The sequence below is a fragment of the Xylona heveae genome, assembly GCF_001619985.1.
Source record: "Xylona heveae TC161 unplaced genomic scaffold L228scaffold_10, whole genome shotgun sequence".
Taxonomy (NCBI): Eukaryota; Fungi; Ascomycota; class Xylonomycetes; order Xylonales; family Xylonaceae; genus Xylona; species Xylona heveae.
This window is the reverse complement of record NW_017264202.1, coordinates 746,426-759,793: the sequence shown is the minus strand read 5'-3', so window position 1 is coordinate 759,793 and position 13,368 is coordinate 746,426. Positions and strand designations below refer to the sequence as shown.

At 47.5% G+C, this 13,368-nt stretch overlaps 4 protein-coding genes across 4 annotated transcripts; 2 read left to right on the top strand and 2 right to left on the bottom strand.

The window, feature by feature from the left end:
• Positions 1-139: 139 nt before the first annotated feature.
• Positions 140-800, bottom strand: L228DRAFT_250082 (hypothetical protein). The gene has a single exon (XM_018333241.1). The coding sequence runs from the start codon at positions 667-669 to the stop codon at positions 145-147; it is 525 nt and encodes a 174-aa protein (XP_018185954.1). The 5' UTR covers positions 670-800; the 3' UTR covers positions 140-144.
• A 2,387-nt stretch (positions 801-3,187) lies between these two features.
• On the top strand, positions 3,188-4,195 carry L228DRAFT_213692 (reductase with broad range of substrate specificity; the record flags this gene model as incomplete). The annotated part of the gene is made up of 3 exons (XM_018330000.1): positions 3,188-3,437; positions 3,503-3,886; positions 3,948-4,195. The coding sequence occupies 3 exons, from the start codon at positions 3,188-3,190 to the stop codon at positions 4,193-4,195; spliced, it is 882 nt and encodes a 293-aa protein (XP_018185953.1).
• A 1,421-nt stretch (positions 4,196-5,616) lies between these two features.
• On the top strand, positions 5,617-10,765 carry L228DRAFT_285105 (hypothetical protein). The gene is made up of 5 exons (XM_018336302.1): positions 5,617-5,669; positions 5,734-7,358; positions 7,411-8,288; positions 8,353-8,892; positions 8,988-10,765. Exons 2-5 carry the CDS (start codon positions 5,810-5,812, stop codon positions 10,524-10,526), a joined length of 4,506 nt encoding a protein of 1,501 aa, XP_018185952.1. The 5' UTR covers positions 5,617-5,669; positions 5,734-5,809; the 3' UTR covers positions 10,527-10,765.
• Positions 10,766-11,223: 458 nt separating this feature from the next.
• On the bottom strand, positions 11,224-12,150 carry L228DRAFT_256802 (hypothetical protein; the record flags this gene model as incomplete). Its single annotated transcript, XM_018333945.1, has 2 exons — positions 11,224-11,347; positions 11,393-12,150. 2 exons carry the CDS (start codon positions 12,148-12,150, stop codon positions 11,224-11,226), a joined length of 882 nt encoding a protein of 293 aa, XP_018185951.1.
• Between the last annotated feature and the right edge of the window lie 1,218 nt (positions 12,151-13,368).

Below are 13,368 nucleotides of genomic sequence, written 5' to 3'. Positions count from 1 at the left end.
GTCCGAATCTCGTTTTGTGCCAACCCATACACCAAAAGCTGGATCTTTTCCCGATCTCAGCGTGAAATGAATAGCCTAACGATGCCGAGAGCTGGCAATGCCGGCTTCGATTTCACAGAGTGCTTAGTCGACGCCGAAAACTCCCTAACTCTTGTTGTTCGATGACTTCGTAGCGCATGACTGTTGGGCTTCTACGCTTCTCTCCAAACTTTGGTCCCCTGGGCTGTGCCTCGTGATGAATTGCTGCGACTGCTCTTGTTGTATTGAATCTGCCTTGTAGTGAGCCCACACCAAAACGCAATGCCCGTCGCGCGTCAAGAACACGGCGTTGATCCCCAAATCAACAGCGCAACAAAACAAAACGGAAATCACAGCGGAAGGCAAATAGGAAACCCTACATCGCGACGACATAGTCGAGTGTATAGAAATTGACGACCACTTTGGGCCATCGGAATGCAGGAAATAAGCATCATGAAAGGAATGTACCGGACGAGACGTTAATCCGGCAAAATCACCAGGCGCCCCTCTTTCTGAGTTGTTAGGGAAGCAAGGGATAAGCACGAGAAATGGCCAAGAGAACGTGAGCTGTGAAGACTGACGAGACCGTATTGCCAGATGACCTGATAGGATACCCAGACATACTACTGGCTTTTCAAGCTGTGTGCTCATGGTTTGAAGTTGACTGAGAGTAGAAGATCCTCTCTACAGCAGGTAAGACCTGTCATTTGTAAACACGTGAAGAATCATTTCTAGTTGTTAGTAACAATAATAATTTTGTTATTGATAGTACTCATTTTGAATATCAACGAAAAAGCTCATCAAATCAAAGGTTATTCGGTAGATGCACGTTGGCAAATATTCACCATGAGCTTTGTTGATTGCATACAAATGGTTTGATGTGAAATTCATTGTTATTCGGAACCAAGTCCGGGAGATGAGCAGGGGAATGTTTGTTTCGTTTGACAAGTAGGGGGTCTGATCGTCGATCGCTTAGTCATGAAACGTTATCGTGTTCCTGACTTTGGCGTTACTCTGATTTCCCCCTGTCTGAATGCAAAGGCTTGGGGGAAGAGTGGGGAATCTCAATTCCTGTCAAGACATTGCCATCATGCTTACACAAGGTGGGCTATTCACTAGTTGCCACTACGGAGTGGACTCCTTTTTGCTGCCATGATTGTGTAATGACTTCGTCAGAGAATATAAAGTGGGCACAAGTAATTGAATGGGTCGAACGTTTCGTAATGAATGGGTATTGTCAGTGGACGCTTGGATTGGGGAAGGCGGGGACGGGAGAGCAACCAAGAGTATACCGGAGTACGTTATACGTGAAGAGGAAACTCGGCTGTTTAACCTCTTTCAGAAAATTTCCGTTTTAGTAGAGAAACGAGCTCTCGCCTAAATTTCCTTGAATGGATATCTACAGTACGGAGTAGTTTAAGCTGAGCTCTGGGGCCACTACCGGAGTACTTTCTGACCGCGCACCACCGTATGTAGTTTCTGAATTCAACAACCAAGGTCCAAAGAGAATCAGAATCATCGGCTAGATTATACATGAAGCAACTTAAGCAAGAACTGATAATATGTATTGAAAACGATATTCTTCAAGGGGTTAAAATGCCAAATTTGACCGAGGTCGTCCTCTTGAGTCTCAGCGACCAAAGAGGTGTCTATTTGGAGCGAGGCGGTTACGTGTTGATGAGCGCGCTAAGCTCGACGTCATGGTCGAAAGTACTCCTGGTACTCGGTACCAGTTACCCCCATTAAGACGACGTCACGCTGTGTCCACATTCAACATCTACGAGTGTCCATGAACATCCACGACTCTCTCTGCCCCGTACGAAGGTAAAGTCGGTGCAAATATCCCTCCTGATGCTCCTCTTACTATTACGGCACTAAGTTTATGGGTCCTTTTCATTTCTTTTACTGCACGCCATTCGAGCAACGCCCCATCGAGTTTCATGGAGCAGTCCAGACGCTCAGGCACAGAAAGTACTCGATACTTCGTTACCTTGACGACGGGCAAGCTTGCAATCCGCCATCCGCTTCCCCAACTCTTGAATCTACGCTAAAGCAAGCAATGAGATCATGTCTTCGGTACTTCATCCGGACCTCTCGTTGAGCATCACTCGAGCTGTCTGTTCAGTCTACCTAACTCACATGCAACCCACCCCTTGAAGCTACTTTTCCCCCTTTGCTTCTGCTGCATCCGCATCCGATGCCTTGACCTAAGTTAGTCGGAACGGAAGCAAACAACTGAGATAGTTTGTATGTTGGTGAGACGGCGGAAAAATAGGAGCACGAGAAAGCTTTTTTTGACTTCTCTTGGCGGGCATCTATCTATACCTCGTCCACAATTTCTTTGAAATTATTACAACACCCTCCAAGTTCTGTTTATGAAATGATGATTAAGAAATAGTCAGCATGGAGTGTCATAATATTAGAGATCAGTGTAGACAGGAGTATTCACATTTGGATTGGCGGCTTCTTGTTTTGAGCAGCCTCTTGGCAAAAGGATTACTGAACTGACCATGATCTATTTTTCGTTTTCCATCAGGACTGGTAGCCCCACGGGCCATTCGGACAGTGTTCAGCGAGAGGCTGGAGTGCAGTAGTCAGAGACCCACCGCCTCATGGGTCAATTCAGTTGTTGTAAGCCCGACGCTGGTCCGAGAAGGACCAAGGACCCTCCTATACCGGCGGGGGAAACCTGGCGTCGCACGGGCGGCATTATTATTGTGCGAGTACAGGACGTGCCTTGCGCCATCGATGGAGCGGTAAGTTGGGCGTTGGCAGGAGGGATGAGAACATAATGGTGTGTGTATGTGCGTCCGGGTGGTGGGATGGAGGTTGGAATAGTGCGAAACGGGTAAGTGGGGGGTGGATAGCGCCTGTCGTGGGAAGAGCATAGTGGCCCCTCTGCCCCGGCCTGGCCCCGCTGTCGACGTATTCCCTCCCAGACTGTAATGGCAGACAAGAGCAAATCTAAACTCTCATCCCACTGACGTTACCGTCTCCCCTCGAATCTTCCATCCAACCCCCCAGAGAGTTGCTTTAAAGGCACTGCTTCCCTCCCTCCTTCCGTCTCATCTCATCAGCATCTTCACTACAATTCTCATTCCCAATCTTCCCAATCAATCAACTTTCTCACTTTTATTAACTTCGTCTTTACGAATTTAATCTATTCATCATGTCTTCCGAGCCAATTGTCAACGGTCTTTTCAAGCACGACAACACCCCTGCCCCCAAGGCTGGTCGTATCCTTCCTCTCTTCTCTCTGAAGGGCCGCACTGCCATCGTCTCCGGTGCTGGCGCCGGTATTGGTCTGGCTGTCGCTCATGCCCTCGCTGAGGCTGGCGCCAACGTTGCCATCTGGTACAACAGCAACAAGAAGGCTCTTGACCGTGCCAAGGAGATTGAGCAGACCTATGGCGTGAAGGGTAGGTTTCTACTCAATGCCACGATTAATTGGGCGAATTGGTTCGCTAACTTGTATTTTCAATAGCTCGCGCCTACCAGGTCAACATCACCTCCGCTGAGGCTGTCCAGCAAGCTGTCGACGAGATCGTCAAGGAGTTCAACGGCCGTCTCGACATCTTCATCGCCAACTCTGGTATCCCATGGACTCAGGGTGCTATCATCGACGGTGAGATTGACCACTACCGCAAGGTCGTCACCACCGACCTTGACGGTACCTTCTACTGCGCCCGTGCTGCTGCCAAGCACTGGAAGCGTCAGGCCGCTGAGGGCACCGACCTCAACGGCAAGAAGCTCGAGAACTACACCACCGGTAGCTTCGTCGCCACCGCTTCCATGAGCGGTCACATTGTCAACATTCCTCAGCTCCAGGCTGCCTACAACGCCGCCAAGGCTGGTGTCATCCACCTCGGTATGTTTTCTTGCGCACTACCTACATTTCAGTGAAGTCGATACTAACAGTGAAACTACAGTCCACTCTCTTGCCGTCGAGTGGGTTCAGTACGCTCGTGCCAACTCCATCTCCCCTGGCTACATCGCCACTGAGATCTCCGACTTCGTTCCCCAGGAGGTCAAGAACATCTGGAAGGACAAGATCCCCATGGGCCGTGAGGGTCAGGCCCACGAGCTCACTGGTGCCTACCTCTACTTGGCCTCTGACGCCGCCTCGTACACCACTGGTGCCGACATTGTCGTCGACGGTGGCTACGTTCTTCCTTAAATGTTTAGATTGCATTGTTTACGGATTGGGAATGGGTACTTTTTTCTTACGATGTTTATGATATCTCATGTATTTTGGGAACCGCATATCGGCCCTTTTTGATGCCAATTTAATCAAAATTTGACGATTAGAATCGTTTTTATCTTTTCCATTCAGTCTGGTGACAATTAATTGGTGATATCTTGACGATTTTTTTTTGACACTGAATTAATGCACTGCACCAGCTTAATGGAATATTTTTTCCCTCGTGTCAGCAATTCCAATTCAAGCGTCAAGGCGGACGTGCCATTGTGCAGTCCATCTTGGTGCTCTCAGCAAGTAACAATGAGGGGTGCAGGTGGAGAGAGGAGCATATGAGGGACATTGCATGGGCACATGTGCATGGAGTAACCATGGCGCTCTACAGGTGCGCGTTATCACACTCGTATGCGTTGATTTCTCCAGACCGCAATATTTCTTTGTGCGGAGTAAATCATAGCGCTGTGGGATACGTTTTATCCGGGGCCCCCGGGATCTAATATCCTAAGCGAACCAAGGAAAGCACGAGAAGACCGGGGCCAAAGTGGGAGAAAATAAGAGAGTGTGGACAAGATATGTTGGAGGGAAGCGTGACGGTAAGCCATTGGCTAGAAGCGGTGATATATGCATGGTAGATTGCCCCCTGTCAATACCGCGGGCACCGGTTTCACTGCCCTGCCCAAGAAGGGTGCATTACTCCGGATATGGTGATTGATTTACAGAGGTACACTACTGCCGGTAATCCGAGCCCATATTCTCCGTCTGATTGATGAGACGGGAGAATGAGGAGAGCAGAAAGTACGAAAGGTCGTGTTATCCCTACAGTTCGGAACGGACCCTTGCCTACTAACTATCCTCATACCACCAAGCTTCTCAATCCTCTGCCCGCATGTACCATGATACCTATAGGTGGTTCCAATGTTAAGCTTTTATAGAAATGAACAATTACGGCAACTTTACACTACCGTTGATGCTTAGGTATCTTCGCAACAAACATTGGCTTTCATAATATGGCTTGCACTGTAAACCGGAGCTCTCCCGTATCTTTCGACCACAGCCGATCAATTACATTTCCTATCTGGGCCAGCCGATCAACAGTTAACCGTGTGGGGAAATTCGTTTATATTATCGCTGAGAGACATCAAGCGAAGAATCAACCCCCACTGTGACGACTGTTTTGAAACTCCGCTGGGCGTGTACACGGACACTTGCAGGTGCAAAATTACTTCTATGAGAGTTGCAAAATCCCGTCGTAAGAGCCCGTCTGTCGTGTCAATTCCTGACATTTCTGCTTGGGGTTGGAGGCAACCAGGGTGTGCGGTTCTGTGTCCTCTGATTTGATCTAGCCGCCCTGGCTGCCCTTGTGAGGACCCCACCAAACTATCAACTCCTTCGCACGAAGGACTTTGTCTTTGAATTTTAATGGATACCTCGAAGAGCCCAGAAAGATAGCCTTGTAAGAATTAGCATGCTTTTTTGACACTTTAGCTCTCTATGCTATACGCTGACTCGCCTGAAAGATCCAGCGAACGGGTACAATCCTCTTTTCGAATTGGATCGCTGCCGACCGTGTAACCGCCGCAGCCGGAATGCCAAATGACCACGCCCAAAACACCGAATGGTCGCCGCGATGGAGGAATCAAGAAAATTATAGACGAGCTTAATGGGAAATATAACTTCCAATTGCCAGACCGCAATGGCGCTCCATGGTCACCCTCAGAAATACCGAATAGAGATCGGATTGAGGAGAGGATACTGAGCCATATAAAATTCCTCTATTTTAAAAATGGCGATATAAATGGTGCCATCCAGAATCTTGACGAATATGCCAAAGGATTGATCTCCAACTGGGTTTATAAGCCGGATCAGGACCCAGATGTTATTCCGGGCCAGCAGTCCAAAGGCAAGGAGAGATTGTCAGTCGGAGGCTTTCTCAGAACGCCACAGACATCTTCCAATCTCGTTCAAGAGCTACGACGCTATTTCCTTGAGCAACTTGTTAGCGAAACTGCTCTTTTAAGGACCAAATTTGAGATTAGCAAGGACGGGCTCGATGAAAACGCCGGTCCAACGCCATGGCGATTGAAACCTGACGTGCCCCCAGCCACCGAAGCTGGCCCATCGAGGCCTGTGAATTACAATATTTGTGAAGAGCCCAGCCATGTGACTAACCCACATACAAGAGACTATAGATCTCTTTACGAGGATAACGCTGCTCAACCTTCAATGGTATGCGGATCAAAGAACGTACTTATTGATCACCCAGATCCACGGCATCCGCCAAGGACTTTATCAGAGAAAACGGAGTGGGGACGGAGCAAATGGTCGAGCGCAGACGCTACAATATACAGCAGCTTCGGAGAAGACGAAATCTCCCCAGAAAACTCCTCTGATACAGAAAGCTATTTGACAACACCTTCAAGACCCTTATCGCCCACGGAGGAAGTAGCATTGCGGCGCAGTCAGCGGTCACAACGAGCCCAAAATGGAGAGTCGCCTATGCTCTTCACCAGGAGTGTGGACCACGTACCCATGCCATCACTGACCGATGAAATAAATTTGCACAAGCGCCCACTGTGTGACAATGGTAACGAGCCTTACTCAAGAAAGTCGCCTAGAAATGCAACTGTGGAGAAATTTCCGAGGAGCATTCAAGTAAATGAATACAGGCCAGAAATGATAGACCTAGGATCTGCACTCGTAAGACGCCCTTCTCCACGGAAAAGATCCGTAACAGGAAGACAAATTTCAAAGATCAACTTCAATTCGACAACAACAGCTTCAAGAACAAGTGCATTCTCGGTAACGAATTCCATGTCAACAGTACCCACGGAGATTGATATTTCTTTCAATAGCAGTGACCAGAGACATCAGCTGGCAGAGGAAGAGGAAAACTTCGAAAAAGCCGTTTGGAATAGCAAAGCAAGGGACTGCGAGGCAAACGCATGGCTACACGCTGACAGTGTATCGCAATACGCGTCATCCGTTTTGACCGAAGATCTTTTAGTGTCGGAAATGCAAATGAACGACGCATCGAGTCGAAGCTCTAATCTTTCTCGACCCCTTCGAGACGTTCATTTGAATGAAGTCCCGACGGCAGATCGCAGCAATGATGCAATCAGACTGAGTAACGAGGATATCTTCGGTGAGTCAATATTACTGCAGTTGGATGTGCGGTTAATTTGACCCCCTTCTAGGTGCCGAACCCCCGGAATATCTGAGCAGTGCCCCTTTTCGGGTTCGATATGAAGTTCACCGCTTCATGCTACACGGCGACCTCAGACTTCCAGACGATGCTACGATACCGTTTAATGACTATGAAAGCCTTTGGAATTGGCTTGTCTTGAACGCTCAAGCGCAAGGCAAATCGTGGCCTGAGCGATCTCCCAGAGATGCTTGGGATGAAGCTGGTCGGATGTTTGACCAGGTAGCCTTGACCGGTGATTTGACGTTCAATCGTTCCACGAATGGCCCTCTTTTTCACTTTCGGTTGAAACCCATGAAAATAGAGCTTTCCTCTCGCCTCCTCAGGAGGTTTGGAAACGATCGGTTTCTGATTCTTGGCCTACCTTCATTCTCTAGGTCTGACATCCCACAACATTTGAGTAAAGAGAAAGATGCACTACGTGAAAAGGTGGTAGATTGGCTGGTCAATCAACAGCATCAGATCATGGGACGAACTTACCAAGCATTCTTTGTCAGAGATAAGGGAACTCGCAAGAAGAAGCTTCAAGAAGGGCCATCTGATGAGGCCAAGTTTCTAGTCTATCTTTTTGCCATGGACGGCTATGGCTTTGACTTGACTCACCAGATGATATCAGCCAAGGGCGAAAAACCCGACAGCCACACGAAAATGTCAGTCGAAGGTCTCTGGAATTGGTTTTTGCCAGCAACAGTAAATAAGAGCATGGGAATACACAAGGCTTTTGCTCGAATGAATCTGGGGCTCTCAAAGACCTATCCAACGATAGTCTTTTCGCCAAGCCAAGTTCGTAAATATGTGCCAGATCAACTATCGACTCTTCCTTCAACGGAAACAGGGACAGGTCGGGTGTACCACAAAGTGATGAATGATGTGAGTCAAAAAAAGAGATTCTGCGCAGAATGGAAGGATGCTTATCGCTTACCGCTTTATACAGGGCTGTGGAAAGCTTTCAAAAGCAGCAGCATGGATCATTTCCGAGCGCTTAGGTCTCCAAGGGGTATTTCCCAGCGCGTTTCAGGGCCGTATCGCGGGTGCAAAAGGCTTGTGGTTCTGCGACGTTGAAGAGAAAGCTTCTGTCCTGAGCGAAAGGAACGGAGGAGACATCTGGATTGAGCTCACCGTATCTCAAACTAAATTCGCCGAAGATGAATCGTGTATTGAAGAAGATAAGCTCACATTTGAAGTCCATGATTGGTCGAAACCATTGGCTTCCGCTTCGCTCAATATCCAGCTGATACCTATCCTCGAAGAACGAGGAGTACCTAGAGAGGTACTTGCTGGGTATCTAGAACGGGGTCTACGAAGGCAGCTTGACGAGCAAGTCACCTCAATGAATGATCCACTGAGCTTTCGAAAGTGGATACATGAGGCATACCGGGTTCTTGACACCCGCATCGACGGAAAGGCAGACGGTGTATCCTGGTGTGGTGCAATACCTGCATTCCCTGCCGAGAAGATGGTGTGGTGTGTGGAGGTAAGCTCAAACGATTTCGAAGCCCGTGATTCTGGTTGACTCCATATTTTGTTACACTTCAGCTTGTGGGTTCAGGTCGCTGACGACAGCTCTAGAACGGGTTCGATCCTAAGCAGTGCAGCTTTTTCAGCGACATCGTGCAGAAGCAGGTCAAAGAGGACTGCGATCGGCTGCAACAAAAGCTAAATATCGAGGTCGGTCAGTCTTGCTATGCTTTCTGTGTATGCGATCCTTTGGGAGTGCTCAAGGAGGGCGAGGTTCATATCGGATTCTCCACAAGCTTCAAAGATCCAGTCTCGATGTTTCAAGATACCTTACTGCACAACGTGGATGTTCTGGTTGCGCGACTACCTGCGCATTTGCCTTCAGATATCCAAAAAGTGAGAGCGGTCTTTAAGCCGGAGCTCCGCGGTTTGAAGGATGTCATTGTCTTTTCTGCGATGGGCCAGACACCTTTGGCGGAAATGCTCTCAGGTGGTGATTACGACGGTGATCGGCCTTGGATTTGCTGGGATCCAGCCATTGTTGGCCGTTTTCAGAACGCACCATTGCCGGCAGACCAGCCAACGCTCAAAGAGCTAGGAATTGCTAAAGAAAGCACCTCTATTTCGGACCTCTCACTCACCCATCGAGACTTTTTCCAACAGTTCCTGATTAAGAATTTCTTGTTCAGTATTGAGCCAAGCTTGCTCGGCATGTGCACCGTCTTTCATGAGCATATGTGTTATGAAAGGGGGTCAATGAATACTTCTGACTCCATCACCGTGGCGACTTTACTTGGCTTCTTGATTGATCGACCAAAGCAAGGTATCGTCTTCACTGAAGATGATTGGCGTTCTATCAGAGCCCGACTAGAGATTGGCAAGGAACCTCGAAGACCTGCGTATAAAGATCCCAACAACAATCGACCGACAAACCATATTTTGGATTACCTCGTACTTGGAATCGCACGCAAGATGATCAAAGGAGTGTTGGGTGACTTTTCTCGTCAATTTGGAGAAGTGACTACATTTGACTCAGACCTAGTGTCGCTGTACAAAAGCGTCCAGTCGAGGTCTGAACAGAGGGACGACGCAGAATTGCGAAAGATTCTGGTACGACTAGTTCAGGATATTGAGAAAGTTCGTCAAGCATGGAACACGCTTATCCTTTCATCAAATAATGGAGGCGGCTCAAGCTTTTCCTCGACCAGTCCGTCGAAATCACCCTTGAAATCAACGTCTTCACGTTCTTTTGAAGGCAGCGACAACTTCACTGCCTGCGTTGAGAAATGTCGTTCGCAATTTCTTGGTATTCTTCCGCCATCAGACTCTACCCATCCCTTGGCCCTTCACTGGCGCCAAGATGCTGGACCCGGCGGATCTAATCTATCAGACTGGAGACTTCTACGTGCATCGGCCGCTTTTGCAAAACACCATCGAAGTAAATTTGTCTGGTACGTTGCTGGACGCGAACTCGGAATGATCAAAGCAATGGTTGTAAGTCGAGGAGCAGTGACATCAGCCCGATTGGAGAGGCAAGAAATGTGTGTAGACTCTGGGCCTGCTGTCGTTTTGCCTTCTTTGCATGCTTCGTATAAGCCTGATAAGAGATATATCGGCCGAGCAACTGAATGGAGAAAAGATTGGACATAGCATGAGAAGGAAAAAGGGTGGTGCCAATATTTACGATACAGTGATGATATAATGACACGAATGATGGAGGATTGGACGATATGATTTTCACTAGATTCCCTATATGCATAGATGTTTATTGTTGCGAGAGGCTCGGAGTATCGTGTGTTGTGTAAGTGTGTTGAAAGGCATTCATATTAGTATAAGTTACCCAAATTGTTCTTCTTCTCGGCCAGTATATCGATAGGACAAGTGCACCAATAAGAATCCTGAAAACTTCTTTTGGGAGCTGGTACTTAAAGTTAGCTTTGGTTCTTAAAGTTAACTTTGGTTTCTAACTGACTCTATGGTATCGACCGAAGTTTTTGTCAGACGGGCCCATCCAAACGACCGAGTGGACCGGGGGACAAACGAGGTTACGAGGGTATGTAGGTAACTTTACCCCAACCCTACCTACCTTATAGTTAGTGCCCGCCATTGAACGACCTAATCCGCCTAGCTTGGCAACGGACCGACTTAAATTGCTTCTCGCCATCTTCCTATCCTCCACAACCTGGTCAAAGGCTCAAAGTCATCCTTTCTTTCTAGGTACTCCTTTACTAGGTAGTTGTTGGTTGTGTTGGAGATCAACATTTAACCAGTTATGGAACAAAGTTTCTTGGATCCGGATGTTTCAGTCTTTTCCAATACCTATCCATCTGATAAATCCACAGAGCACTCAATTAATTATATAGCCCCACCAATCCGCCCACTCCTGTAGATGTGATTCAAAGTTATTGGCTCCCATGAGTTCCTGCACCAATATTCGCCATTCCAAAGAGCCATCTGGTAAATCCAGTCCACTCGATATTCGAAACTTTGTCCGAATCTATCCCCTGGGGGAAAACCCTGCAATTTCCCAGTCAATTATCCCAATCGTTCCTTTCTGAGGAGGATCATCTTCTACAATGATATTGCCCGGACCAAGGTCTGCATGGTAGAAGACAAATTCAGAGCAGTCCATGCCGATTTGCTCGCATGCCTTTTGCAAATTTGTACACGAAAAATCCTTCTCTTTACGCTTCTGGATCAGGTATTCTTCAGGTATACCACTAATACCATCCACACCACATAGCTTTCCGTGCTTCTGCACAGCGAGGTCCTTGCAGCTCTCAACAATCATTTTGGCATAGTTCTCTTTCCAACGAATATCAAGAGTAGGCCACGCCTCTCCGAGAGTCCGACCAGGCAGTCTCTGAAGGATGAGAATGGTTCGGTCCTCGAGCTGGATGTGATAAATGACTTTGGGGGTAGTGAATTTGCGATTGTGTAGGTTTTCTACATAGGCAAGTGTATCCTTTTCTGGGGTGACACCTGAAATAAGGCTTTTCACTTTGCAGAAGGCGTTGTTTCCAATGGCCCAGACGGCAGAACAACCACCTGGGTCATATTGCAGCTGAATATGAGGGTCGTGGGAATCCAGGTCGGTCACTTTATCGGGAGCTGGAGAAGGATCCAAAGTGAGACGGTAACTTTTTGCTATATCCACTTCATCGTCCCAATCAGCGTCTGTTGAGCGGGAAATCCGTTCGCAAAGTAATCGGCCACAAATGAGCCAGGTGTTGGAGTTTACTTGTTGGATGGATTGATTGATAGCCCTGGCCATCGCTGTGATATCTCAGAGAGAGAGAGAGAGAGAGAGAGAGAGAGAGAGAGAGAGAGAGAATTCAGCCGTTGTAAACTGTCAAGTTGGCATACGTTGCTTTTAATCTCTTTATTGGGATTGTGACAGAGCGTTTGGTAAAAGTATTACCAGGCTGAACGAGCAAAAGGTGTTGGAGGAGTCATAAATTTCAACAAAGAAACAAACGGGCCATAGCGCATTCCCTTACAGGTTGGGGGCGGGTGTGGGGGGCGGGAGGGTTTCAGCCGCTATATATAAGCAATTTTAGTGTTAGCGGTCAACTGTAGTCATAACTATAAACCACTAATCCTGGCCCCTTATGCACTACAGTCGGGTGACACGAATGATTGCCGATCGGGAATGCAACACGAAAACACCAAAACAATCGCGGAGGTGTCGCGGTCCCCCCAATCTTCATGTATAGTCATCTCCACCAATTCAATGCCGAGAACATCTAGAAAAGAGCTAACTCCTCATCAGAGGTCGGAGATTATTGGCACATTAAAATGCAAAATTCAGTGCAAGGAATTGGCTGAGAAATACAGGGTCAACGTTAAGACTATATACAATACCATTGCAAAGGCTTCAACCTATGTCAACAATCAATCCACACCAAGAACCAGGTCAAAAAAGACCTCAGAGGAACAAGAAGAAGCACTTGTTTACAGTGCTACACAGAAACCTCTACAGACTTTACACAAAATCAACTTGAATGTTGTTCCAAACATCTCCCAGAGGACTGTCAAAAGGTGCCTTGCTGAGCACAGCATTTCAAAGCATAGGCAGCCCCTTAAGCCCTATCTTACAGTAGAAAATCACCTTCAAAGACTTTAATTTGCCTTGGAGCATGTCAATTGGGAGGAATGGCAATGGAAAAATGTGGTATTTTGTGATGAATGTTCAGTACAAGAGGGTTCTGGACAGGACAGACAATGGGTCTTCTATACACAGAAAGATAAGTGGAATCCTGACCTCATTGGAGCCAGACCATGGAAGGACAAAAGAGTCATGATATGGGCAGCATTTAGTGGCCATACACAGCTTGCAGCACAGGTCTTGAAGGGGGATCCAAATGCCTGAAGAGGAGGCATATCTGCAGAGGTTTATTTACAGTGTTTAAAGGACAATCTTGCAAGTTTTATGGCTTAACATCCTGACCATATTTTCATACAGGATAATGCCCCCATTCATGTTGCTAGA